This window comes from Penicillium odoratum (assembly GCF_028828045.1).
Source record: "Penicillium odoratum strain IBT 22623 chromosome Unknown utg000003l_segment0_segment0, whole genome shotgun sequence".
Lineage (NCBI taxonomy): Eukaryota > Fungi > Ascomycota > Eurotiomycetes > Eurotiales > Aspergillaceae > Penicillium > Penicillium odoratum.
Window position 1 is genome coordinate 435,117 of NW_026643145.1, and position 26,716 is coordinate 461,832.

Genomic DNA, 26,716 nt, shown 5'->3' on the forward strand with positions numbered 1-26,716 from the left:
CTCATGTACTATACATAGAATCATTATGACAATTTGCCATGCGCTTGAAGCAATTCATAAACAGGCTGGTCGATCCAGTAAACGCCTTTCTCTTTGTTTCATCTCCTCTTTCTACTTTCTTTGATCCAGTACCCGACCCGAGGAAAAACTACCGGGGACATATTCAACCACCGACAAAGATCGAGACCTACAAGTGAATCAGAGTGAGTATTGGATTCTACTTAGAAAGGGGGTCTGAGCATCTTACAGCCATCGCAAAACAGCATATGCTGACATAGGGACTGAGTCGTTCTCCAATACGCGCGCATTTCCAGAAGATACCAAACACCCTGCAACAATCCATAATCAGTTCTGGTCACTTTTATTTCTCTCCAGCTCGAGTCTCGAGGGCCCTTACCCGCTCTGGTTGCGATCCATGATTCCCGGCATGATCGAGTGGGCATATGTGCTTGTACAGATCAACAAGAGAATCACCAAAACTAGTGATTGGAGGTTGAAAAGGGCCGTCTAGGTAGAGTCTCGTGGTCAGCGATGATGTCGTCGGGGGCTATACAAAGTGTACACAGTATGCTGATATGCGCAGGCTGGACAGCTCCGAACTCAACAACTTGAATAGAATCGAAACCTCAATCCGACTTACCATCTTGAAATAGCAGTCTTGCCCTTTGTCCCTTCAGGAACAAGAACAAAAAGTATCAAATCCGTAAGACTGGCGAAGAGAAGGAAGAGGTTCAATCGTTTGACCCTCACGACATTCTGCCCACCATGTCCGCTGAGCGCACGGACCATCGGGGACATTTGAAGCTCCGACTGAAGATGCCGCCACCTCCCATCCCCAGCCAAGTTGACACTACGCCCATCTCAAGTTCAACTCCCACAGTCCGACGCCCGCTGCTCCTGAAGTTCCCCACATCGCTCAAGTCTGTACCGGGGCATCCACCTGGGGCATTCGAGCAATCCGGACGATATAACTCCCAGGACAACAATTATATTGACGGCTACGAAGCCGCCTGCAAGACGAGCAATCCTTCTTCCAGACTTACTGTTACCACATCAGCCTCCAAAAGACGACTCACTCATCTATCCGGGATGGCGGAGCCCCGAGCCCGTGCCGCTCGGCACAAGGGCCAGATGAACTTCTCATCTGAGTGTAAGTTTTTTCAACGTTCTATATTTTATATCTATACCAAATCTCAAATCCGGAAACTAACATGATTTTCTAGTACGGCTACTCCTCCTCGCTTACGGCGACCCAAGCCCCCACCCCTCATTCTCATCCGAACCCCTTCCCGAAACCGTGCGCGTCCTCGATGAGATTGTCACGGACTTCATTCTCGAACTCTGCCACGGTGCCGCGCAGGTCGCGCACCATGCCCGCCGACAAAAGATCAAGGTTGATGATTTCCGATTCGCGCTACGCCGGGACCCGAACAAGCTGGGCCGTGTGCAAGAGCTATTGCGCATGGAGCGTGAACTCAAAGAGGCGCGGAAGGCATTTGATCAGAATGATGACCAGGTTGCCAAGGACGCGGGGAAAAAGGGAACTGCTCCTGGCAATAATGCAGATGCTGAAACTGAAGCATTGCCTGCTCCGACAGGCAAGAAGGCGAAAGGTAAAGGGAAGAGAGCTGCAACTCGACGAGGGTCAGATGCTACTGAGGAGTCAGTCTCTAAGAAGAGGAAAACTCTCGGATGATTTCATTTCGGATCTTATTTTCAGACCCTATCATTAATCGGCGTTTGGGCTGCTTTTCTCATGGAGGGAGTACGGAACAGGAACAATATGTCAGACCAAAATACCCATGGATATAGTCAGATTGAATTTAACCTTCTCTTAACGGTTGTACAACCTGATCAGCCAGTCATATGGCACTGAATGGCATTTAACGCCACTTTTTGTCATACGGAGATAAGCATGGAGAGCTGGGCTTGGCGATACATATTCGACTGTATCCATATCAGAAGAGACCTCTCCACAGTTATGCATTACTTGGATGATCTCCCCAAATCTATGGGTACACATAATTAACCTTGAAACGCACTGCCACGGGTGATCCAAACCTGAATGATGTCAGAAACCTTGAATCGCCATGTCCGGAGATCGGCTAAACCAAAAATAGAATAACGGGACTTGGGAATTCAATTGGTCAAGAAACCAAGGATTAGGATCAACCACACTTCCTTGATTGGTGAGATGAGTGGCTGTTCAATATGAGACAATCAAGGAGTTGTTATCATCAACACATTTCCATAGATTACCATACAGTATATGATACATCTCCTGACGATCTATTCTGACGTGATGACACTGTGTGAAAAGCTGAAAGTCCATTATTCTCATTCTCCACTTACCAAAGTGGGTCAAAATCAGACCCTTCATGTATTTGGCCAATTGGAACATGGACGATAGGGTAAAACTCCACTTTACCAGGGTCTATCCTAATTTCCAGGGCCCAAGCCTTTCAAGCCGACGAAGGCTCGCGGGGCAAATTGGGGAACTTTTGGTCTTTTTCCTTCTCCAACTTTAACACCTTCAATGCTTCAAGGCTATCCCATATATAACATACTTCCGTTTCATTTATCGTCCACATCCTGTCGCTACGGTCCTTTCCGCTCCGCTATCGCTCCCTCAGTCTCGGTCTCTCACCTTCCTTTCAGTCATGCGGATTAACGGCACAAGGTCAATATGTGCAGGTATTCTATATGTGCTGGCGCTTGCCCAACAAGCCTTGGCGATTGAACTCGTTGCTACCAGTGAAGGTATGGAAAGATGTTGTCTGATCGGGTCGCTCGGGTCTCGAGTCGCGACAAAACCCTTGCTGACACGTTCACAGACTCCATTAAAAGTGCCGCCAGTACCGCCACCTATGGGATGATGACCTACTATTCTGGTAACGATACTGGTGGGATTCCCGGTGCATTCCCCAGTAAATGGTGGGAAGGTTCAGCACTGCTGTTGGCGCTGCTCAACTACTGGCACTTCACGGGGGATGACACCTACAACGACGAGCTGAGTGTTGCCTTGCAATGGCAGGGTGGTACGAACGGAGATTATATGCCGTCCAACTATAGTAGCTTCCTGGTAAGGATGACGAAACAGTCTTGAAGGAAGATGATTCGCTAATCAAACCGGTAATCCAGGGTAACGATGATCAAATGTTCTGGGGCCTTTCAGCCATGACGGCGGTTGAATACAAGCTCCCCGATCGCTCAACCGGATTCTCCTGGCTTTCGCTTGCCCAGGGTGTCTTCAACACGCAGAAGAGTCGATGGGACACGACCATGTGCGGTGGAGGATTAAGGTGGCAAATCTACGTCTACGAAGGAACCGGATACTATATGAAGAACGCGGTTTCCAATGGTGGTTTCTTCCAGCTGGCCGCTCGCCTCTACCGATACACCGGAAACGAGGAATATTACACATGGGCGAAGAAGACATGGGAGTGGTCCTGTTCAGTACCACTCGTCAACAACAAAACGTGGACGATTGACGACTCTACGAACGGACAGGAACAATGTGCCAATGGAGACCAGATCCAGTGGACATACAATTATGGTGTTTACTTTGGCGGTTGCGCCTACCTATATGCCAAGGTAACATTTCCTTCGAACCCGAACCAAGATGTAAAATATCCTAACCAGCCAACTCTGCTAGACAAACGACGAGTACTGGCTCAACTGTACAACGGGCCTACTAAACACGCTCTTCACCACATTCTTTACCGAGAAGAACAACTACATCATCTCAGACTGGGAGTGCGAAACTCAGGGGAACTGCAACAACAATGAAGTCCTCTTCAAAGGCCTCGTCACCAGCTGGCTCGCCCAAACCGCCATGCTAATCCCTTCCCTGTACGACGAGATCCTCGCCAAACTCCAAGCCACCGGCCAAGGCGCTGCAAACTCCTGCACAGGCGACAATAACAGCACATGCGGTATCCGATGGACAACCGGTACCTGGGATGGAACGTCAGGAATGGAGCAGGAGATCAGCGCCAGCAATACCTTTAGTGTACAGATGCTACCATGGATCAAAGACACCGAATACGGACCGCCAGTTACCTCGACCACGGGTGGAAATAGTACCAGTGATGTGAACGCTGGTGAGAATGAAAGCGCCGGCAGTAGCGCGTCAACGTCATCACCGATTACCACTGGTGATCGAGCTGGTGCTGGAATTCTGACGGTCGTTTTTGTTGGAGGCTTGTTGGGTATGGCCAGCTTCATGTTTGTTGGTGCATGATTTCGGCGTTAAATCTTTTTGGAAGTTGTTTCATAGTTTTATAGTTTTATAGTTTTTCTGATATCCTGACATGCTTGCACATATTGTACCATATTGGAATTCCAAGGTTGTCTTTTCGATTGAACGGTCCCTCAGCATGATCTTTCTGTATCTGTGAAATATGACAGAGTCGAAGGAATCTAAACGTGTTTATCAAAGCTATGCTTATAGTGCTACAATTACTAAGACACACGAGATCTAATTTTTATGTCCATTTCATCATAACTAAACGCCGCGTCCAAGTAAGATGCGACTTCGTGAAACCGGGATAAACAAAACCCGGATTGTCCTCAACATGGTCTGCAACAGACTCTCTTCCAAGTCTCTCTCCCCGCTTACTTGCAGTACCTTCACTTCATATGCCCCAGCTCTATCTGAACCAAGCCAGATCGACTCCGATGCGCCACGTTGCTTTTTTTTTTGGTCTGCTCGGGTCTGGGCGAGAACGACCAAAGGAGACAGCTGTGTCTCCGAGAAATGCCTGTCTCATAAGGAAAATGGATGGTCGAAGAGAGGAATAAAAAAAACGTAGATAGGAACAAACAAAAGACACGAATCCATTGATGGTTGGAACAAGGAATCGAGACATAAAAATCAAAAGGGATGAAATCAAATGCATCGTTTCTCCGTCATAACCCTCTTATGCGCGGGCTTCCTCGGCGGGACGGTCCTGGCGTTGGTTGCGGCCACCCTTGCCACCGCGCTGGTTGTTGCGCTGACCCTCAGCGTTGCCACCCTCACCACTACCCAGGGTAAGCTGGGCGGTTGCTAGCCGGTTGGACAGCTCCATCTGTGTGCGGATGGTGTTGGCGAGGTAGGAAACCACCAGGACGTCCTGGATGTGGTTGTTGCTGTTGTGCTGTTAGTAAAGACATCTACAAACGAAAGTAGGGGAGGAACATACAAGTCGCGCTCAATGTCCGCCGGCTCAACCTTGGGGGCAAGAGCAAGGGCATTCAGCAAGAACTGTCCCATAGCAGTCGAAGCAGGGGCCTCCTCGTCAATCACCGACTCGACATATCGTGAAACACGGTCAATCATGGAAATAACCTCCTCAATGGCACGCTCCAGAGCCTCAACGTCGGTAGTAATGGAAGCAGAGCGGTCCTCGGAATCCTTGGCGTTGGCAATGGCCTCGAGGCCACTCTTGTCGGCCTCGCCGTATCGGAGCTCGTAGGGAACGGGAATGAAAGCGGCGCTGTCGGCGGCCCGCTCAGCGGTGACACCAACGGGGGCGGAGATGTAGGCACGGGTCTCGAGGTCCTTGCCGGGCTCGGTCGAAACAGTCAGGTGAACGGCAGGGTGAGGCCATGTGCCATCACCCTGACCGCTGTAGAAGTTCTGGATCAAAGCGGAGAAAGTGTTGAGCTCAGAGGCGGTGGCATACCAGCCGACCAGGACCTCGCGCGGGTTGGCCTTCAAGTGCAGGGCGAGCATCTGCTTGTGGTACTCCATGTCGACCTCGACCTGGTCCTCAGCCTCAGAGTGGCCCACGGCAAACGCGGAGCGCACTTCGACCTCACCACCATCCTCCGATCGTGTTCCAAGCAGTGTTCCGATGACACGTTCCTGGTCGGCATTACGGCGAAGCGAGTGATCGAGGATAGAGAAGATGGCCTATATAAGCGATAGGATTAGGTACCTGGACCTTGGATATGAGTTTTGATGTGGAGGTTTTGGGATTATTACCTGCGGCTGGATCACCACATTCAGAGGGGCAGTGGTGGGAGCGGTCCCCACAGAGACAGGGCCCAGAGGGCGGGCGAGGTGCAGGAAGGAGTCTTCGGCCATGGTGGGATTGAGATGGGATGTGGGGAGGAGGTTTTTCGACACTCTCTCAACGACCTTTGGAGACTTCGGAGGGACAATTTTTCCTTTGGGAGCCAAGTGGAGTGCGCCGTGACTTTGGTTGTTCCGATTCTTTGTGTGTGGGAATTTTCGCGCTAAGATAAGATAAGCAAAAAGAACCAACCTTCTCAGAGAAGGAAAAGAAAACCTCAACAAGAACTACTTTAAATCATTTCATTATGCCTGCACCAAGAGGTGGAAGAGGTGGAAGAGGTGGTAGATCTTTCAGAGGTCGTGGCTCTGGTTCTCGTGGTCGTGGTCGTGGTGGTCGCAGAGGATTCACCAATTCGAGATTGAACGAGGTTGAGTAAGTACGGGAATCGCAAGCTCGAACAACCAGAGAACTAACGTGGAATAGATCGGAGGAATCTTCCGGTGATGATGCTGGCATTCAGTCAGAGGAGGAGATTGTCGATGAGACCATGATGGACGAGGGATCATCTAGTAGCGACGAAGAAGAAGAGACCACAGGACGCCCATATAACGAATTACTTGAACTACTCCACGCCAATTCGGATTCTAAAGCACCAGCTGCGAAGCGCAGAAAGCTCGATTCAAAAAGAGAGGATGCTTCTACATTGGTTGAGGAGGATGAGGAAGAGTCCGGAGGCAACGATGATTTGGAAGCTCAAGCACCTTCAGACGACGAGGAAGAGGATCAAGACGAAGACGAAGCTGAAGATGATGACGAAGACGAAGTCGATGCGCTTGGGCCGTTCGAGAAACACTTTGATATTGGAGAGGAATTCGAACTTACGAAGAAGATTGCGCAAATCGAAGCCAACAAATGGACCTCGACTAAGAAGGAAGTGGATGGGCTACGACTGGTGCGCACGGTACCTGGCCATGGTGATGGTACTCCATCCCTGCTTCCGGCATTGAAAACCACGACCAATCTCAAGGTACGGCAGATCAATAGTAGAGATGGGCACCGACTAACTATCTCAGGTCAAGCAAAAGCTGAAGCCTCGCGTCGCAGAGTCCCTACCCGCAGTCCAGGGCGATGTACAGCAAATTGCTCCTTACGTATTCGACTATCAGGATGTCCTCTACGGAGCTCGAACTACGGATAAAGCAGACGCCATGCGTGATGTTATGGCCCTCCATGCTGTCAACCACCTGCTGAAGACTCGAGACCAGGTGTTGAAGAACAATGCTCGTCTGGCCAAGGACCCTGATACCGATGTGGAGTGTCGGGACCAGGGATTTACCCGACCTAAGATCCTTTACCTGTTGCCCACTCGGCAAGCTTGCGTCCGGACCATCAATTCCATCACCAAGTTCTACCAGGTTGACCAGCAGGAGAACAAAAAGCGGTTCCTCGATACCTTCTCCTCATCCGATGAGGGATGGGATCACAAGACCGAGGATGCCCGGGAATTGTTCGGCGGTAACAATGACGATATGTTCCGAATGGGACTGAAGTTCACCCGCAAGACGGTGAAGTACTTTTCTCAATTCTACAGTTCAGACATCATTCTGGCCAGTCCACTGGGCATGCGGACAATCATGGATCAAGCAGAGTGAGTACCTTTTACACCTTAGTAGAAGTTTATACTAATCCTTGCAGTGCCAAGAAGCGAGACCATGACTTCCTCTCCTCCATCGAAGTCGTAATTGTGGACCACGCCGATGCCTTGCTCATGCAGAACTGGGACCATGTGTTGTATATCTTCCAGCACCTCAACCTCCAACCCAAGGAAGCCCACGGCTGTGACTTCAGCCGTGTCCGCAACTGGTATCTTGACGACCAGGCCCGCTACGTGCGACAGACCATTATGCTTGCATCCTTCATCACACCCGAGATAAACTCACTCTTCTCCACCAAAATGCAAAACGCATCTGGTCGCCTCAAGGCCACCCCCACATACGCCGGCGCGATCACCGAGCTCCCCCTCCCAGTCTCGGTCAAACAGACATTCTCCCGGATCGACAGTCTCTCCCCGGCCAAGGACCCCGACGCACGGTTCAAGCACTTCACATCAACTGTTCTCTCGACGCTAGTCAAAAACATCACGGGAAGCACTAAGGGTAGCTCGGGTACGCTGATCTTCGTCCCATCGTACCTGGATTTCGTGCGCGTGCGTAATCACTTTGCCACCTCGGCGCAAACGACGCACGTCTCCTTCGGCGCGATCTCCGAGTACAGTGAGACCAGTGATATGTCGCGGGCCCGTAGTCATTTCATGAGTGGTCGTCATTCGGTGCTATTGTACACGGAACGTGCGCACCATTTCCGTCGCTACCAAATCCGTGGGGTCAAGCGTATCATCATGTATGGGCTACCGGAGAACCCTGTGTTCTACCAGGAGATTGTTGGATTCCTTGGACTTGATCCGGCTATGCTGGTTGAGGCCACCGAGGGCGGCGTGCGGGTGCTGTTTTCCAAGTGGGATGCACTGAAGTTGGAACGTGTGGTTGGAACTCAGCGTATTGGAAATATGATGCGTGAGAAGGGAGGTGATACTTTTACCTTTGTATAGATAAAATGTAATGAAGATTCCAAGGTTAAGGAATCTGTATCAATACCCCATCGTTGGCACTATATCATTGGTATCAGTGAAGAAAAGCAAGTAATTTCTATAAAATGTGGTCAACTGGAGATGTGGATCCACTTGGTCAGGCGCTATTCATCTTTTTATCTTTTTCATTTCTTTCTTCTCTCAACTGAAAGTCTCACTTTTTTCATTTATCTGATCATTACATTCCTCCATGAAATATTTATAGTCTACATCAAGCTCTCTATATCAAGATAGAGCAACGACTGAAACGACGCAACGATTAAACGAAGCAACGACTATACGACGCAACGACTGAAAGACTCAAGCATGGTCCAGCCCAGTGCCTCAAACGCATCTGATCAAGACCACCCTGACGCACCTCTACCGATCGGGTCATATCATGATGAAACCCAGTCTCTGATAGAATATGAACCAATTCCGATCGAAGACGATGAATCCGAACTTGCTGCGGCCGCCTCCCGGCCCCGCCACGCATCACACGCAAAGCTACGCATATTCTGGTTAAGGAATAAGGGCATGTTCCTAGTGCTATTAGCGCAGATGTTCGGCGCCTCGATGAATGTCATGACACAATTATTGGAGATTAATAGCTCTTTGCATCCATTCCAGGTAAATTCGCTTACAGTTCCTACCCAAGCTATGATGAAATCTAATAACACAGTTAGATCCTATTCGCCCGGATGTCAATCACAGCAGTAGCAAGCTACCTCTACATGTGGTATGCTAAAGTCCCTGCACCATTTGGCACAAAACCAATCCTAGGCCTCCTCATCACCCGCGCAACATTCGGCTTCCTAGGCGTCTACGGAATTTACTACTCAGTCCAATACCTCCCCCTAGCAGAAGCGACAGTAATCACCTTCCTCGCCCCAATACTGACCTGCTACGCCTGCTCGCTACTCATCCCGGGCGAAACATTTTCCACCCGCCAACAACTCGCAGCTCTCGTCTCTCTCGGAGGTGTGGTCCTGATCGCGCAGCCATTCCGCAAGCGCGAAGGCGGCAACGGAGAAAGTCCCGGTGCAGCGGACTCGTACCACCATGTTTTAGCGACAATAGTTGCCTTTGCAGGTGTTATCGGAGCTGCGGGCGCATACACGTGTATTCGTATGATCGGACGACGTGCGCATGCGCTCGTCTCAGTGACGTACTTTTCTAGTGTCACGACCATTATCTCGCTTGTCGCGATGGCAGCTGTGCCCGGGGTTCCGTTCCGGTTACCGAGTACCACGCTGGAGTGGTCATTTATGGCTGGTCTGGGGGTTTGTGGGTTCCTATTGCAGTTCCTTTTGACGGCGGGGCTGTCATATGTACCGCCGGCGGAGGTATCTGTTGGTAAAGGACAGGGATCACGGGCGACAAGTATGGTGTATACACAAGTTGTGTTTGCACTTTTCTATGACAAGATGGTTTGGGGGACAACTTTGTCCCTTGTTAGTGCAGCGGGGTCGGTGCTTATCCTTGCGTGTGCGATTTATGTGGCTGTTGTGCAAGAAGGACGATCCGAGCCGAAACCTGTTGAACAGCCGCAGTTCAAGGACATTGACGAGGAGGCTTGATTACCTCAGAGGTGATACGGATTGATTGAGTTTAGGAGTTTAAATGGCGCATCTCCATCTATTACGACATGCATATCTCGGAGTACTCTGCTCCATCCGCATCTGTCGATTATCTCTCCACTCGACGTCATAAGGTTACAACCAAAACGAAAATCCGAATTTGCCCGAGATGATTGATTGGTTCTATGTAGTTTGGTTGAAACCGATATGACTTCCTACGGAGATAAAGAGTCCACTTTTTGCCCCAGTTTTAGGTGGATTCAATTCCCCCGGATTTACATCTTGCACTTTATCTACACTTTATCTACACTCTTTATGTATGTTCTATACTCTATATTCTTATCATAATGCGACACTTTGATACTTGGGTCGTTCGAGACCCTTATTCAATCTGGCACTATTATCCATCCGATAAACGATGCATTTGGCAAGAAACTATTCAAACCCTGATCCAAGAACGAAAAATCTGTTCTCCAAACCAAAATACCTCCAACATCAACATCAACCGAAAACAACCGGTGAACCCCCAGTCATTGAGTCCACTCATTACAAACCTCCCTCCAGAGATCCGTCAAATGATCTGGACCTACGTCTTCGGCTCCAACACAATTCACCTCGTAACAATCAAAAACAAAGTCCGCCATGTCATCTGCCCCCAAGACAATCCATTCTTAACCCAACACCGACACTGTTGCCCATTAACCCCAGCACGATGGCGAATCTACGACGGCCGTATCCCCGGTCACTCGGATAGACTTTTATATCCACATACACATGATCTCCTCCCTCAAAATCTAAGTACCAGCCATCCCGAACTGCTACGTAGCTGTCAAGCTATCTACGCCGAGTCTGCAGAGCTACTCTACCGCAATGCGACATTCGATGTAGATGATCTTCATACATTCATTGCATTTGCGCAAGGGATCGGAAAAAGACATCTCGCTTCCATTAGACGACTTACTGTTCAGTGGATGCCGGTTTGGCAACCTCTTTCCGGGAGGGATCACAAGGGTTCACTTTATGCTTATACACATAGTGATGCTCTTTGGATCCAGTTCTGGGGTATAGTAGCTACCCAACTTCCATACCTGGCAGAACTCAAGTTGAGTCTTGATCTGGGTCGTTTTGTTTCTGGGGGCGGAGTTGTGGTGGCTGCTGGGGGACAGGAGGGGATTCCATTGGGAATTACTGCGTCGTGGTTGTCGCCATTGTGGAAGATTCGGGGGTTGAAGGACTTTGAATTGGCGGTTACGGCTCGGTGTGATATTGCGGCGAAGGGGGCGATTGAAGAGGATTTGGTAAAGGAGGCCGGAATGTTAAGGGATCACTTGAGGTTGATCATGTGTTCGCCGGTCGGTGTGTCATTGGAGGAGATTGGATTAGGGTTGAAGGACCTTGAGATTTTGGAGATGAAGCCAACTAGAAGGCAGTTGGCTATTACTGCTTGATACCCCTTTGTTTGTTCAAGTTGCATAAGAGTTTCTGATAGATACAGCTAGAATCGCATGTTCTACAATTCTAACATTTCAAGATTTCTCCTGATCAAATCCATGTAATAATTCATATATAACCGAGATAAGGGCTGTCTATACAAGAACCTTTTCATCCACCAGCCAAACCAAAGCTTTTGACCATATACCGTGGCGCGAATAACTCAAACAAGCAGAATGAAGATGCATAAGGAAAATGGGCCAAACCACCTGGCATACCGAGATGGGTTCAATTTCGGAGTATTAAAGGACAAAGCAAGACGCCAAACACCCGACAAAGGAGATCGCCAGCAATTTAGGGATTAAGCAAAGTATGACAAACGGACCGAATGCAATTGTGGCGGATGCAAGATATATCGATTCCAATTCCCTACTGAGCAGAGACACCTTTGCCTTCTCGCCCACGATGTTCATCTTCATACCCGTTAGTCTGCTCAGACCCGGGTTCCTCATCTGTGGGCGAATGCATTTGGCTGGGCGTTTCCTGGAGGGAGAGGCGGCTACGCATCATCTGGATCAAGTTAGTAATGACTCATGTGGAAATGAGAATATCACTTACCCATGCTCGTACACCTCCAATCAGTCCCAGGCTGTAACCAGTTGCAAAGTCCTCATTCCGGGCACCAGCCATGGGGCTGTCGGGACGGTTCAGCGCCTCCACACGAGACAGATGTGATTTGCCACCCCCAGTTGGGCTGGCCAGGGGACCACGCGCAGTACCGAAATCCATACTGTTGCGGGTACTGGGTGCTGGGCTGCTGGGCCGGCTGTTTTGCCAGATCTGGCGCAGTTCCCGGCCCAGCTCTTGGCCGGTCATGGTCCAGTTGTTCTTGATGTTGTCCCGAAGTTCCACCACGTGTCGCTTAATCTCAAGCTCGTTCTTCTTCAACCACGAGACATTGAGTTCTTGACGGGAGGCACCGCGCTTGAATTGACGGGAGATATATTGGTCGTAGTCTCGGACAATCCTAACAGAGATCGCTTGTCAGTATAGGGAAAAGGAAATGAATCTGGGATAAGTGTCCCTACCGAGTAATGAGACCGGTGGTGCTGACTCCTTCCGTTCTCTGAGTGACCAGGAACTTGCCCTGGGCCTTGATGGGTTCGTAGATATCATCTCCTTCCGCAGCCTCGTATGGTAGGTCATCGTGAGCGACATAGTCAATCTGATGTTCAGCCAAAAACTCTGGGGTCACCACCCATGGGCAATTGGGGATCACTTCATCCACCCACTTGCAATGTCGAACGGTCTCTGCTCGCTCAGCACCACTGAGCACTGTGAGGCCTTTCCGAAGGTGCGTCTCCTCATCACCGGTGACACCGACAATGAGGTAAGTGTCGGGGCAAGCGTGCTTAGCCTGCTCAAGCTGTCTCATATGACTGCACGTAATTAGCATCTGTCAATGTGTCTCTGTGTCCAATAAAAATGGGAGGTGCAATCAAATTGAGATCAAACATACCCAAGGTGGAACAAATCAAAAACTCCATCTGCGTAGACTCGAACTGGCCGTCCAACCGGCGGCGGATTAGTCTTGTAACCCACCGGGTCTTGCAATACACCACGCTGTGGCGGAGGCATAGCCTCCTGATCCGTCGGCAAGTCAATGTGCAAGCCAGGCCGGTTCCTCGGCGGATCCTCAATATCGGAGGATGCCACGGTGGTTTCTGAGGGCTCCCCAGGATCCTCCTTGTGTGTGGCACCGTTAGTTACAGACGCGCCTGAGCTCTTGCGGGCCCGTTTGTGAGAGGGAGTGGTGGAGTCGGCCTGTGTCTTGGTTTTGGGTGGCGCATTGGTAGGACCGGTCGAGTCCTCGCCTTCGCCGGACGCGTCGCGCGAAGAGGGTTGAAGCTCTGTGGGTTGAGGTACGGGGAGGTGTGAGGCGCTGCGCTTGCGTTTACCGGCGGGGGGACTTGCTGACGACATGGCTGGAGATAGAGATGACCTTCTTAGGGAAGGAAAGAGAGAGAGTTGTCTGAAGCCAAAGCCAAGCGGGATGATCCGGTTTTAGGGGTAATTTTCTTTTTTGGGGCAAGAGTGGGGGCTGCCGCTCCCGCGTGCTTTCTTGGTTGGTGACGACACTATCAACGAGGAAAGTAGAAACTACTCGTATTACTCGTGATGACTGGCAGACCCTGTGAAACCTTCATCTGTATATATTCCTGGGAATCTAGTATTATTCCCTTAGAATCATCTATAGAAGCCCTGGAAGCTCGGGACATTTGTAACGATATTGGACCGCACACCCCTTGACTCCATTGCTAATAAACAGTCAAATTCTCTACCATCTCCAAGCATATTCTAGATATCTAGACATACAATGGATACTGTATAAACTCCCTTTTTTTGATTCACTTCCAGAAAATTTGGAATGTCAAACCCCCCCCCCGATCCAGCTAGCTATGATCCAGTCTAGGGACCACGCAGGTCTTGAAAGCATAAAGTATAGTAAAACGGCGCGGATAAAGTGTAATGGTTCGTCAATAGCGAGGCATTTTCTGCGGTATCTCGTGGTGTGAAGGCATAAAAAAAGGACAAGACGTGTTCATGAAGGCCCATGGCTCCCGGCGAAGGGCCTCCCTCATACCTATGATCGATCAACCCCATCTCTACACCCGCACCCCGGTCTCTCTTTCCATCTCACTTTGACAAGAATCCTCAAGGCAAACACACCTAACGGACTCGGAACACCCAAATAAGATGGCTAATAAATGAAGAGAAATGGGGTAAGGGAACAAAAGCAGGGGCATGGTTCGGTTCGTAAGGGGGCAGAGAATCGGTCATAAGACAAACAATAACGGGAGGGAAGACGATAAAAAAAGGAAAGTCAAACAAGGACAGAATGTTTAGTAGATGAGGAAGATAGATCAGCCACAGGTTCTCACAGAACCAGAACCTAGGCGGCCGACTTATCGTCGGTAGAGGCGGGGGATTCGGATATTTGAGAGGAATCATGTTTTCCTTGCGGACCAGGGGTACCCTCACGGTCATTCCGGGTGGAATCAGTCGGGTGCACCTGGTTGACCAGATCATTCTCTTCTGTCTGATCAAACAGCTCCTCCTCATTCTGATCCGGGATGACCTCGGTGCCATCGCCAAGCAGAATGATCCGGCCTCCGGCCGAGCGAACACTAAAGGCCCGCGAACGCTCCATCTCCAAGTCATAGTCATCGGGCTGATCCTCGAACTGATTGCGGATTCCAGGGCCTCGGAATTCGGCTGTGCGCAATTCTGACCGTCAGCACGAAGAGGGGCTTCCTTCGGATTCCTCGTGAGACTTGCCGTACTCGGGCGGGGCGCAAGGACCGTCTCCGTTCGCAACCCGCTCTGCAATCCGGTTGTACCATTCCTCCTTGGTTTTGCCGTGGAGCAATCCGATGACAATCATGGTCATGTTGTCGCATCCGACTCCACCGGTCTCGCTGTTGGAAGCCAGGCAGTTGTCCATCATGTTCTCACAGATCCGGTAAAGGTCCTGCTTGGCGGCAATACCTCTCCGAACAAATTCAACCACGGCTTGAGAGGACTGGCAATCCCAGATACCTGAAATTATATCAATATTGGTGTCCCAAGGGGGGCGGGGGAAGACATACCATCACAAGCAATGACGAGGAACTCGTCATCCTCAGTGAGATCGTGCACGGTCACATCGGGGTATGCGGTGACAATCTGCTGCTCGGGGGACAACTCGGGGCTCTTCTTGAATTCAAAATCACCAATGGCACGGGACAGGGCTAGGTTTCCATTGACACGGCCAAAGTCGACAAATCCACCCGCAGCACTAATGCGAGCTTTCTCGCCTATATGGGTGTGAGCAGAGGGGCATGAATCTGAATGGAATTACCACTGACCTTCATTCTGGGGCTTGTGATCAAATGATAGGGGCTTTGCGCGGCCCTTGACACCAAGGACTGAACGAGAGTCACCAGCGTTGGCCTGTTTCCGATGTTAGCCATTTCCCGATCTTTTTCGTAGTCCTTAGCTTCTCCTGTCACGTACCACCCAGATCTTATTCTTCGAGATAATGCTGGTTGAAGCAGTACATCCGGAAACTTCCTCTTCGTATTTGGGGTCTGTGAGAAAAGAATGATTAGAAACACATTTCCAGGGTAGAGCAGCGGAGAATAGACAAAGTTAAATCCAATCTGCGGGAGTCAAGGGTCCCACGAACCTTCCAGAATTGCGCGATCGGTAGCCAGGAAGCCATCCTTCAAAGCCTGCTCAATATCTCCCTTGGCAAAAGCATCCTGCTTGGCCACAATCTTGTGGAGGTTCTCCCCGGTGAATAGCGCCACTTTGTCTCCACCGTGACCATCATATACACCGAAGAAGGCTAGACGCTGGTCCGGAGGGGTCGGTTTCTCATCTTCGTTGATGTACTTTGCTTGAAGATCGAGGATCGCAGCGTGGGCGTCCTCCATACTGATTCGCCAGCCTTGCATGGCAGACACGCCGTAGATGCAGCAGTCATCTCCGCCCTCGGCCGATGTCTAAAAAGAAAACGAACAGTGATAGGTTAGCTATGCTGTTAAGCTTGTCTGCGGTAGCAAAAGTGTTTCGTGAGAAGCCAATATAAAAGTAGGATGGCCTATGATGGATCGAGACGATCTCAGCCCCTCCGAGTCAGCAGAACCCCGCATGGCCGATCCTCAAAAAGTGGAATTCTGGCCTTGGGGACTTCGACACTGAAGATCCCGGCGGACTGTCATTTGAGTCACCGAATAAAATATTCGGCCGTACATCAGGACGTTGCGGGCATGGGGGCGGTGATGGACTTCGAGCGAAGAAAACCGGAAGATCCATTTGGTGTGGGGAGGGGCAGGGGCAGGCAATGGAAAATTGCGACCAACTTACCTTTTCGACCACGGGTTCCGACAAGGTCTGACCCATAATGGCACGGATTGAAATATGTAAGTGGGGAGAGGTGGACAGGAATTGGAGGGAAGCTCCAGATGAATGGGGGTGGAGGAGAAAGGAAGTCAGGTGAAAGAGGAAGCAAGGCCTTTCAGCGCGTTTCTGGGTCCCGCGATAAGTCGCCTGCCGAGTGGGGAACAATGACGATCTAGGGCTTTTGGAGGGATTTGATAGAATAAAGAGAACCTAAAAAACAATGGAAAATTAGGAGAGAGACCAGAGAAATCCAACAAATAATCAGATTTTATTAAGAGTGAGGTTCAAATGTTGAGTTTTGTTGGATTTGAGGGGAAAATGGAAGTTTCTGTTTCTGTAGACAGAGATTTCCCCGTAAAATTACATGACAAGGAATGAGTCTCATGTGGCTTTGATAATCAGGTGACTTAACTTTATATCTTTGCTATTTACCTGTTTTAATAAACATCTCGGAGGATATTATTTTACAGAAGAATTTTGATCTTTCCCCGATCTTTTCCTATTAATTGATTATGTTCAATCCACATCACGCCATGGATATACCCGCGGGAAGCTGTATGGTTCATACCTGAGGAAAAAACTACCGGTCATTCCGGGCTCCTTTTCCTGCCTACTCTTTTAACTATTATACTTATATACTGGTATGTTTAATCTATTCTATCTGTTTATGTAAAGAATATTGAAATTAACGCACGTGCCGATATTCCTAGTAGATCAATGACTCGGTAGTTATTACTACAGAATAGCTTACCCAGCTGATCTATATGTGTAATTTGCAGTTAATATGAGATCTTCAACTGTGGAGCTAATAATTACCTTTCTTATACAAACATACTGTGTGGTCCTTCCATTTGATTTGTATATTACATCTCTATACTAGTTACTGAAATGTAGTTTGGTCTATGGTCATTTGCTATGAGTTCATAAAACATGGTATAACCTTGTTTTTGTTATTTCAAATAACCTAAATTTGCTGGTTTAACTTATCTTCACATCTGATCACCTGCTTTCACTTCCGTATTCATTCAAGTTGTATCCAAGTTTGAAAATACAAGGGTTTGAATTACGTAAGTCTCACCCCCTCACGTGATATTACCCGCATATATGATATGGGTCTTGAACTTTTTCTATCTCTGAACCCCACCCGATAACCTTAGTTATGGGATAAAATGAAGTCGTTCTCGAGCTCTGCGATCAGTACGTGTCCCTATTATGCTCTTCAAGTCTACTAGGTCATCTTACTAACAGCCTTTTGTTTCAGATAAGTCGGGCAAGAAATTTGCGCCGAAGGCGCCTGTTCGTCGCGCACCTGCCGCGCCTGCGCGACGGCCCAGTGCAATTCAACAGGCACAGGCACAGGCTGCCCAGGCTTCCCAGGCAGCTGCACAAGACAAGGAAAAATCAAATGCGACCTCCGCGGTAACACCGGTTCCCCCACCTTCCGTCTCCCCGGCCGCACCAGAGCAAGCAACCGTCGAAACACCCTTTACCGCGTCCCAGCCTGCAGAGACAGTGCAAAGCGTACCGAAACCAGCCACATCTATCTCAATCCCACGTCCAAAGAACAAAGCCCCCCAGGTCGCAACCCCCATTACAACTCCTGTACAAACTCCTGATTTAACACCTGCATTCGCTGCACCAACCCCGCCCTCTACAGCAGACGGATCGACATCTCCCCGCACTCTCACTTCCGAACACATTATTGTGCAGTCAATTGAGAATGATGTTGAGCATGCTGTTGCCAGCCGAGTCGCATTGGAAGCCGCACGCTCTACTGATTCCGAGACCGTGGGACCCTCTACCCAAGACTCGGGGGCTGAACCCCAAGAACAACGTCGCATCTCATTGAAAGGAGCAAGGAAAACCTCGGAAATCACCAAGTCTAGGGCCCAGCCACGCCCTAGGGGACCTATCGTAACTCCCCCAACTACTCAGCGTACCAGTGAAACACCCGTGACTTCCGTGGCGCCCTCCTTGGCACTTTCAACTCCAGATCCGAGTCAAGCGTCCGCGAAAGGAAAACGGAAAGCATCCAAAGCAGGAACTTCGGATGTTGATGGATCCGAGAAACCGAAGAAGATTCGTCGACGAAAACGTGAAGTTACACCCGAAGGTGCAGACACGGTAGAAATCCTACCGAATGTTATCAAGATGTCAGAACTCTGCAAGGATTTGAAGACTGGCAAAAAGTCGAATCGTGAGATTGCACTGCGTCGAATTGAACTAGAGGAGCATGAGCGGAAGTTGAAGGCAAAGGATGGGACGCCTGGAACGCCTGGAACGCCCGGGGCCTCTAAAGCAGGCGAGGCTAGCAAAGAAAAAGCCGATCCACCCGGGGCCAGTGAAAGAGCAAATGGTCCCGTGATGCGAATCGTCAATGGTGAGATTGTGCTTGATGCGGCCTCGCTTCAGGTGGATCGCCATGCGGATGCAGCTCGAGACGCCGGTGACATGGACGTCGTGGAGGAAAACCAACTCACCAGGAAGATCAACCAGGCCACATATGGCAAACGGTCCAAAACGGAAACCTGGGATGAGGAGATGACCGATTTGTTCTACCGTGGTCTACGCATGTTCGGAACAGACTTTATGGTCATCAGCAAGCTGTTCCCTGGGCGAAGCCGTCGGCAAATTAAGCTCAAGTTCAATAACGAAGAGCGCAAGGATCCTCAACGGATCAAAGACACATTGCTTGGCCCCAGTGAGGCCATTGATATCCAAGAATACTCACTGATGACCAACAAAACATACGATGATCCCAAGCTCATCCAGAAAGAACTGGACGAAGAGAAGGCAAAGATTGAGGAACAGCATGAAAAGGAAAAAAAGCTTCAGGAAGACATGATTCGAAATCCTACCGCTGGTGCCGATGGGGACGCTGCTGATGCGAAAGCCAACTCTGCGCCCACTAAGGGTAAAGGACGCAACAACAAAAAGCAGATCAAGAACGCCGGTGGTGGAACAGAGGAGGTGCTGGGATCTATCGATGGATAGGATTGCTTTTTTCCAACAGGAGTTTTACGGATTCGATTGATTGAATACCACTGGAAATTACTTTATCGGCGTTTTTGCGTTCAGCGAATGATACACAGGTGGGTATGGTCGGAGTTTCACAGCCATGGACAGCTGCATCATAGAGAAGAATGCTATGATTTTTTGAGTTGCTACATCGAGGTAGATCACCTGCCTCCCCTGAATAAGCTATTGTAGATACACAATTCGTATTTGTCTGGTTGTACCAGACATATATCTGGAGGCGACTCCTATCTCCGTTTCGTCGATCCAAACCCAGTACTACTAGATGTGCTGGAGAATCGTGGTGGTGAGCGACCTCCCGAACTGCCTTCGCCTGAATTATACCGCGTATGCCCTCGCTGAGACTGGGACGATCTACGACGTCCCATCGCATACCCAGCAGCGCCGCCTCCTAGGGCACCAGTCCAGAACCCAGGAGTCCAACCTTGAGAAGAGCATCCAGGCGCAGAAGTATCCCAGCTACCGTAGGCAGGAGGTTGTCCCGAGTAAGGATCATAGCCACCGCCTCCCCCACCACCAGGACCTCCACCTCCACCTCCACCTCCACCCCAGAACCCCCGTCTTGCCCTCCGAGCATCTCTCCGAGGTGAAGCGGCCCCCCAACACAATTGCCAAATGATCACCGCAAAAGTACCAAACATGAACATGAAAAACAAGAGACTCGCCCACCACGCCCATGGCTCAGAATCATCCATATTCTTGTTCGCAGATCTTCCAAACCGGTCCTCGCCATGCTCTGTCAATAGCATTCGATATTCAACACCACAACTCCCCTTAAGAACCCACTTGTCATCTGCGCTTCGATACCCCTCACACACAACATCTGTAGCACCAAGCTTGAATTCAGACGGAAGAGAAGCTTCACATGTCCACTCTATATCCTCTTCGTTGTAGCCATAACCTTGATTGGTACAGCGCATGACTTCTGGCTGGTAGAGGCCACATATCTTTTTGGATGGACCGACACAGGTAAGCTGCTGGATGGGCGAAACTCGACGAGATTTTGTCAAGCTGTTTGCACGTAGTGTCAGAGTGTTGACATTCGAGAGTAAAATGGCATCTTTGCCTGGTGGGTTGGATCTCGCGCATAGTGCTGGGGAGGTGAGCAGCAGCGCGGTGATGACCGTTAGCCCACGCATGTTTTATTTCAGCCAGTGTGGTGGCGTGCGAGGGCTTGATTATTGTAGGTTGTTGAAGATTGTTGATTTGTGTAGCAGAGTGAAGCGAAACTTATATCAATGTGACTGTAGGCTGAATGATATCAGAAGTTCTGCCAGGTTGGCAAGTTCCTTGTTTAGCCGCCGCCTTCGCCGAATTCTTTACTTGAATTTCTCCACCATAACCAAGACCATTCTCATTCAAATTTTTTGACTATCTACAGGCTTGGCTTCATCACAAATGTATAAAATATGAGCTTTCTACGACCATTCTCTACCAAGATCCAAAGCTGTAATACCAATAGCTGTTCTGTACCTCGGTGGGGGGGTCCCAAAGGCGATAAGGGATAAGCGATAAGCGGTTCGGGCCAAGAAAAAGATCCACTCGAGACTTGCGAACCTCCAACTCACAGTGGGGATGGGTGCACAACAAACAGGCATTGTCCACCGCTGATGATGGTGCTCCAACAAGGTTCGTATGAATAAACTCCATGGAATGCTTAATGCTGACAATCTTATAGACCCTGCGCTAGTGGCGCCACAATCATCGTATGTCCACTTCGTCATGAAATGAGATCTAGATCGCTAACCCCTCGATCCAAAGCTTGTCCTTCACGCAGGGCTTCCTCCTAGGACAGCTTTCTGTTGTATTACTTATTGGCGCGTTTATCAAGTTCTTCATCTTTGGTGAAGCTCCGCCACCTCCTTCGCGTGGCTTATCCAACCGCACATCCCACCGCCGGTACAGCTCGGTCTACAACCCGCCACAAGATCAGAAGACGCTTCGAGAAAAACCCTCAAATTCGAATGTACTTCGCCCAGTACCTGCTTCCTCCACCAATACCCGCTCTATTCTTCGAAAGACCTACTACAGCGCCATTCCTACCAACCCATCCAAACATGGCCGGCATCGAATGCACCACTCGTCCCACCAACCGGAGTCGCTGGATTGGTTCAATGTCTTGATTGCACAAACCATTGCGCAGTACAGGCAAACTGCCTATGTGCTGAAGGACTCGCCCACATCCTCAATCCTGAGCTCCCTGAACGCCTCTATGAACAACCCCGAGAAGAAGCCATCCTTCATTGACAAAATTACAGTCACGGATATCTCATTAGGGGAGGAATTCCCCATCTTCAGCAATTGTCGTATCATCGCCGTGGACGATCCTAATTCCGACGGTGGCAGGCTACAAGCTTTGTTGGATGTTGACCTCAGCGACGACAACCTCTCAATTGCCGTAGAAACCTCCATGGTACTCAATTATCCCAAGCCTCGCTCCGCCATTCTACCGGTTGCGCTATCGGTCTCAGTTGTACGTTTTTCAGGGACGCTATGCATTTCCTTGATTCCGGCATCGACAGAGGATCCACTCGATACGCCTGCCAAAACACCCGAACCACCCACGACCGATCCCAATGCCCCTGGATCTCCCCAGGGGGCCTCTTCCAAGGATCAGAATCCACCTAAAAGCAGTCCTAAGAGCAATGTCGCGTTCTCATTCCTTCCAGATTACCGTCTCGATCTTTCGGTGCGCTCCTTAATCGGTTCGCGGAGCCGTCTCCAGGATGTGCCGAAAATTGCTCAATTGGTCGAAGCCCGAGTTCATGCTTGGTTTGAAGAACGTGTTGTTGAGCCCCGTGTGCAAGTCGTTGGACTCCCAGATCTATGGCCCCGTATGGGCAGGACTGGTGTAAGAACTGGTGAAGACTCCGATGCCGGGTCTACCGCCCCCCCGCGGAGTGCTGGCTCTACCGAGGTTGGATCGGGACCATATCCGTTCGCCGATGGCAGAGAGCCAGAAGGACTGCGGTTCCGTGGGCCTTTGCCTTTGGATCCTCGTTTAGGACTCGGGGCAGGTTCGCGCAGCAGCAGTTTCAATGTGGATATGGGGAGTTTACGGAGCCCGAGTATGACCCGGCAGGATAGTACTGGCGGTGCAAGTGATCAGTTCTCTATGCCTGGTGGTATGCCGACTGGGGTATCCACGCCCAGAGACTCATAGTTCGTTCCTTGTTTCCATTGCTATACTGTGTTTTACTACTCTGCGGCTGGGTCCAATTCTGTATAGTAGCGAGGCAGTCCTCTAGAATGAAAGAAAAAGAGCCAAAGTTGCATCCAAGAAAGTCCAAGATAAGTGTAAAAACACCCGAAACCAAGGTGGATATATGTATTGAATGAACTATATATCCATGCTTTTCCATTATGTCAATTCAGTCATTAAGCATCAAGCACCGGTCGACCATATTAGTTTGCGGCGGCAGTCGGCTGCAGGAAAGTGCCTGTGTATGTCTTGCGGTAAGGGTTCACATCAACCTCAGCGCCACGGTTAAGCGGTGTCCATTTAGGTTCTTCCTGGAACAGACGCATAGCCTTGACATACTATAGAACAAGTTAGAAAAGATGTACAAAGACTGAATGCCCGGAAAAAAACCGAATGACGTACGTTCTGTTCGTTGGTCGTGAAACGATGATAGATACCAGCAGGTAGAATAATCATATCGTCCTTGACCAAGTCGATCCGGATCCACTCATCTTCCTGACCGCGGACATCAAAGTATCCCTCGCCGTCAAGAATGTAGCGAATCTCTTCATCCTCGTGCAGATGCTCCGAGAAGAAAGACTTGACCTTCTCCTCGTAAACATCGCCCATAGTCTGCGGCGAGACGCAAATCTGGTCACGGTTCTTGTAGCCACGATCGGCCGCAATGGCATCAACGTGCTCAATCGTGGGGCAGTGTCTGTAAATGACTCCCAGTTTGGCAAGGATATCCTCAGAGACAGCACGGCCGGAATCGTGGGGCTCGCGCTGGTCACCCTATGTTTCGCGTAAGATGTTATTTAGTAAAGCTCGGTGAACCATTTGCGTGATATATTTGAAGGGTTCGGGTTATTTTGACGCTAGATTGGAACTGGTCAACTTACCGGCTTGTTATCGTACCAGTATGCCTTCATATTGATGTATTTATTGAATGAGTATGAGAAGAACTGAGATCAAACGAAGTAGAAGAGTGAGATTGGGGTCGCTGAATATCTACAGCCCCGCAATTGGCCGATGGCGCAAGGCGATTACGTGAGCTGCTTATCGTTTCACGTGATATCGTCAACTTTTTTGTCTTATCGCGATAACAAACGAACCAAACCTTCAAGTTTGCCTGTTTGCATTACAATCTCGACATGGCGTTTCGAGCTCGGCCTGGGACTCTGTTACGCCCGCGCATCGGGATTCGCTTGCCTGTTTGCAGAATCCGTGGGCTGGCAACTGTGGCCGAAGGCTCCCGGTACGATCTCTCTCCTGACTGTGTTGACGCATCGCTAATACATCCTATGAAGTAGACCCTACGATGTCGTCGTAATCGGTGGTGGCCATGCTGGCTCGGAGGCATGTGCTGCTGCTGCTCGTTCTGGAGCGCGCACAGCGCTTGTGACCCCCTCGTTATCGAACATTGGTGTGTGTTCGTGCAACCCCAGCTTCGGTGGAATAGGAAAGGGCACAATGATCCGAGAGGTAGATGCGATGGATGGTGTCGCAGGCCGAATCATCGATAAGGCGGGTATCATGTTTCGGATGCTGAATCGCTCCAAGGGTCCCGCGGTGTGGGGGCCGCGTGCGCAGATCGACCGTGATCTGTATAGGAAGCATATGACGGAGGAATTGGTCAACACCCAGAACTTGAGCATTGTGGAGGGCAAGGTGGCGGACATTGTGATATCCAAAGAAGGAGTGGAAAATACTCCGGGTGCACAGGGCAAGATTGTGGGTGTTCGACTGGAATCTGGCGAGGTCATTCCTACTGGCCGTGTGGTCATTACCACTGGAACTTTCTTGGGTGGTGAGATCCACATTGGATTGGAGTCTTTCCCATCCGGCCGGATGGGGGAGGCCCCGACTTATGGGCTGAGCAAGTCTCTCCGTGATGCGGGTTTCTCTTTGGGACGACTGAAGACTGGCACGCCGCCCCGGTTAGACATGAAGAGCATTGATTTCTCAGCGCTCGAGGTTCAGCGTGGAGACTCGCCTCCGGTGCCATTCTCATACCTGAACAAAACGGTTGAGGTCGGTGACGAAGGACAACTCACCTGTTGGATGACCCATACCAATGAAAATTCTCATGAGATTGTCCGCGCGAACCTGGACAAATCTATTCATATTAGAGAGACTGTTCGAGGACCCCGTTACTGTCCATCGTTAGAATCAAAGATCATGCGTTTCAAGGACAAGACACGGCATCAAATTTGGCTTGAGCCCGAAGGATTCGCCCCCAACGACGTGATTTATCCGAACGGGATTTCCATGACCATTCCAGCGGATGCGCAGTATGCTATGCTGCGTACCGTACAGGGTCTTGAGAATGTGACCATGCTGCAGCCCGGCTATGGTGTAGAATACGACTACATCGATCCTCGCAATCTCCGACCCACGTTGGAAACCAAACTGATTAGCGGTCTCTACCTGGCGGGTCAAATCAACGGCACAACCGGATATGAAGAGGCAACAGGACAGGGTATCATTGCAGGCATGAACGCCGGTTTGGAATCCCAGGATCGAAAGCCTCTTACTCTGACTCGGTCAGACGGATTCATCGGTATCATGATCGACGATCTCATCACTAAGGGTGTGTCTGAGCCATACCGCATGTTTACCACTCGAAGCGAATACCGCATCTCTACTCGCGCTGACAATGCCGATCTTCGCCTGACCCGCATGGCTCGCGAGGCTGGCGTCGTTTCGGACAAGCGCTGGCAGCACTTCACAGAGACGGAAACACAGATCGCAGAGCTCCAGGCCTTACTTTCCAAGACCAAGCTCTCATCAACCGCTTGGTCTCGAAAAGGCTTCAAGGTCCGCGCCGACACCTCGATCCGCTCGGCCCTTGAGATCCTGTGTCTCGATGATATCGACATCAACACCTTGATCCCACACATTGAGGCTGCACCTGGAGTCGCCTATGCCCCCGAGTCATTCGATCCGGTCATCCGGGCCCGCGTCGCCATTGAAGGCCGATATGCCCCGTACCTCAAGCGACAAGAGAAGATGGCCCAGCGATTCCAGCAAGATGAGAATCTTCTATTGCCAGCGGACCTCGATTACAGCATCATCCACGGGATCAGCAACGAGGAGAAACAGGCACTTGAACGTGTGCGGCCTGTCAGTGTTGGCATGGCAAGGCGTATCGAAGGTGTCACCCCTGCCGGTGCACTGCGTCTGCTGATGCACGTCCGGAAGGGCACTGGTTTTACCAAGGAGGCTGAAGAGGATCCTGCTGTGGCCGAAGTGCTGCAGTCGTCGCCCTGAACAGCCTACGGGCCATCTGGGCATTTCTTACATGTTTTGATATATAGCATCTGCTGGCATTAGCGAAGCAACACGGCGCCTGGGAATCCATGTACAATAGGGATCGGTCTGGACATTTCTTCCAATTATGTAATCTATTTGCTCTTCTAACTAGCATTGCGGTGCATAGAGGGTAAATTACACTGTATAACAAGAATATATGACATCTTCCAAAGTCTCATTCGAATCAACACTCACTTTTCTAGACCTTCCAAGGTTGCCGGAATGTACATAACTAGGGCTACCTATGCTATGTACAAAATACTGCTACATCGATTGGTTGTTGCCTAAATCTACGTGTGTAGTAATGTACGTACTAATGTACCGGCTGTTTCTTTCGTCTGTACAGTCTGACACCAAATTTTGGAGCCTTAGCCTTAATATTTGAAGGGGAAAAGTACTGGCAGTTCTATACCCACAATACCAAACTAAGTAACGATGCATAGAACATTTGAGATGCATATAACATTTGGAATGTATGGATTGAGAATAGGCTCAAAAACACGTACTTATAGGAATTACCAAAGTCCAATCGACAGACCCAAAGCTTAACCCGACATTTCAGAAAATCCCCCTTGGAAAAACAAATATTAAGCGG

General features: G+C 49.9%; 14 protein-coding genes across 14 annotated transcripts; 8 read left to right on the top strand and 6 right to left on the bottom strand.

Annotated features, from left to right (window-relative positions):
* Positions 1 to 164: 164 nt before the first annotated feature.
* On the bottom strand, positions 165 to 671 carry N7520_003411 (S-adenosylmethionine-dependent methyltransferase; the record flags this gene model as incomplete). The annotated part of the gene is made up of 4 exons (XM_057137346.1): positions 165 to 187; positions 248 to 329; positions 398 to 507; positions 641 to 671. Coding segments are annotated over 4 exons (246 nt in total), but the record flags the coding sequence as incomplete, so codon positions are not given.
* Positions 672 to 765: 94 nt separating this feature from the next.
* Positions 766 to 1,696, top strand: N7520_003412 (putative transcription initiation factor TFIID subunit 13; the record flags this gene model as incomplete). Its single annotated transcript, XM_057137347.1, has 2 exons — positions 766 to 1,150; positions 1,224 to 1,696. 2 exons carry the CDS (start codon positions 766 to 768, stop codon positions 1,694 to 1,696), a joined length of 858 nt encoding a protein of 285 aa, XP_056997812.1.
* Positions 1,697 to 2,660: 964 nt separating this feature from the next.
* N7520_003413 (glycoside hydrolase family 76 protein) lies at positions 2,661 to 4,243 on the top strand (the record flags this gene model as incomplete). Its single annotated transcript, XM_057137348.1, has 4 exons — positions 2,661 to 2,760; positions 2,835 to 3,082; positions 3,142 to 3,594; positions 3,656 to 4,243. 4 exons carry the CDS (start codon positions 2,661 to 2,663, stop codon positions 4,241 to 4,243), a joined length of 1,389 nt encoding a protein of 462 aa, XP_056997813.1.
* Positions 4,244 to 4,922: 679 nt separating this feature from the next.
* On the bottom strand, positions 4,923 to 6,073 carry N7520_003414 (eukaryotic translation initiation factor 3 subunit F; the record flags this gene model as incomplete). The annotated part of the gene is made up of 3 exons (XM_057137349.1): positions 4,923 to 5,133; positions 5,187 to 5,899; positions 5,972 to 6,073. The coding sequence occupies 3 exons, from the start codon at positions 6,071 to 6,073 to the stop codon at positions 4,923 to 4,925; spliced, it is 1,026 nt and encodes a 341-aa protein (XP_056997814.1).
* Positions 6,074 to 6,309: 236 nt separating this feature from the next.
* N7520_003415 (UTP25 family protein) lies at positions 6,310 to 8,613 on the top strand (the record flags this gene model as incomplete). The annotated part of the gene is made up of 4 exons (XM_057137350.1): positions 6,310 to 6,437; positions 6,489 to 7,032; positions 7,079 to 7,653; positions 7,701 to 8,613. The coding sequence occupies 4 exons, from the start codon at positions 6,310 to 6,312 to the stop codon at positions 8,611 to 8,613; spliced, it is 2,160 nt and encodes a 719-aa protein (XP_056997815.1).
* A 345-nt stretch (positions 8,614 to 8,958) lies between these two features.
* Positions 8,959 to 10,211, top strand: N7520_003416 (DMT family transporter; the record flags this gene model as incomplete). The annotated part of the gene is made up of 2 exons (XM_057137351.1): positions 8,959 to 9,261; positions 9,318 to 10,211. The coding sequence occupies 2 exons, from the start codon at positions 8,959 to 8,961 to the stop codon at positions 10,209 to 10,211; spliced, it is 1,197 nt and encodes a 398-aa protein (XP_056997816.1).
* A 347-nt stretch (positions 10,212 to 10,558) lies between these two features.
* On the top strand, positions 10,559 to 11,659 carry N7520_003417 (uncharacterized protein; the record flags this gene model as incomplete). The annotated part of the gene is made up of 1 exon (XM_057137352.1): positions 10,559 to 11,659. One exon carries the CDS (start codon positions 10,559 to 10,561, stop codon positions 11,657 to 11,659), a length of 1,101 nt encoding a protein of 366 aa, XP_056997817.1.
* A 412-nt stretch (positions 11,660 to 12,071) lies between these two features.
* Positions 12,072 to 13,625, bottom strand: N7520_003418 (choline-phosphate cytidylyltransferase; the record flags this gene model as incomplete). Its single annotated transcript, XM_057137353.1, has 4 exons — positions 12,072 to 12,212; positions 12,261 to 12,669; positions 12,731 to 13,081; positions 13,162 to 13,625. 4 exons carry the CDS (start codon positions 13,623 to 13,625, stop codon positions 12,072 to 12,074), a joined length of 1,365 nt encoding a protein of 454 aa, XP_056997818.1.
* A 970-nt stretch (positions 13,626 to 14,595) lies between these two features.
* On the bottom strand, positions 14,596 to 16,589 carry N7520_003419 (PP2C family serine/threonine-protein phosphatase; the record flags this gene model as incomplete). The annotated part of the gene is made up of 7 exons (XM_057137354.1): positions 14,596 to 14,930; positions 14,982 to 15,242; positions 15,293 to 15,499; positions 15,551 to 15,635; positions 15,699 to 15,772; positions 15,871 to 16,189; positions 16,554 to 16,589. 7 exons carry the CDS (start codon positions 16,587 to 16,589, stop codon positions 14,596 to 14,598), a joined length of 1,317 nt encoding a protein of 438 aa, XP_056997819.1.
* Positions 16,590 to 17,758: 1,169 nt separating this feature from the next.
* On the top strand, positions 17,759 to 19,583 carry N7520_003420 (transcription factor TFIIIB subunit BDP1; the record flags this gene model as incomplete). The annotated part of the gene is made up of 2 exons (XM_057137355.1): positions 17,759 to 17,786; positions 17,851 to 19,583. 2 exons carry the CDS (start codon positions 17,759 to 17,761, stop codon positions 19,581 to 19,583), a joined length of 1,761 nt encoding a protein of 586 aa, XP_056997820.1.
* Positions 19,584 to 19,852: 269 nt separating this feature from the next.
* Positions 19,853 to 20,764, bottom strand: N7520_003421 (DUF1183 domain protein; the record flags this gene model as incomplete). The annotated part of the gene is made up of 1 exon (XM_057137356.1): positions 19,853 to 20,764. One exon carries the CDS (start codon positions 20,762 to 20,764, stop codon positions 19,853 to 19,855), a length of 912 nt encoding a protein of 303 aa, XP_056997821.1.
* A 474-nt stretch (positions 20,765 to 21,238) lies between these two features.
* On the top strand, positions 21,239 to 22,788 carry mmm1 (ERMES complex subunit MMM1; the record flags this gene model as incomplete). The annotated part of the gene is made up of 3 exons (XM_057137357.1): positions 21,239 to 21,254; positions 21,304 to 21,331; positions 21,387 to 22,788. 3 exons carry the CDS (start codon positions 21,239 to 21,241, stop codon positions 22,786 to 22,788), a joined length of 1,446 nt encoding a protein of 481 aa, XP_056997822.1.
* A 242-nt stretch (positions 22,789 to 23,030) lies between these two features.
* N7520_003423 (acireductone dioxygenase (Ni2+-requiring)) lies at positions 23,031 to 23,738 on the bottom strand (the record flags this gene model as incomplete). Its single annotated transcript, XM_057137358.1, has 3 exons — positions 23,031 to 23,165; positions 23,230 to 23,601; positions 23,709 to 23,738. The coding sequence occupies 3 exons, from the start codon at positions 23,736 to 23,738 to the stop codon at positions 23,031 to 23,033; spliced, it is 537 nt and encodes a 178-aa protein (XP_056997823.1).
* A 222-nt stretch (positions 23,739 to 23,960) lies between these two features.
* On the top strand, positions 23,961 to 26,079 carry N7520_003424 (tRNA modification protein MTO1; the record flags this gene model as incomplete). The annotated part of the gene is made up of 2 exons (XM_057137359.1): positions 23,961 to 24,064; positions 24,120 to 26,079. 2 exons carry the CDS (start codon positions 23,961 to 23,963, stop codon positions 26,077 to 26,079), a joined length of 2,064 nt encoding a protein of 687 aa, XP_056997824.1.
* Between the last annotated feature and the right edge of the window lie 637 nt (positions 26,080 to 26,716).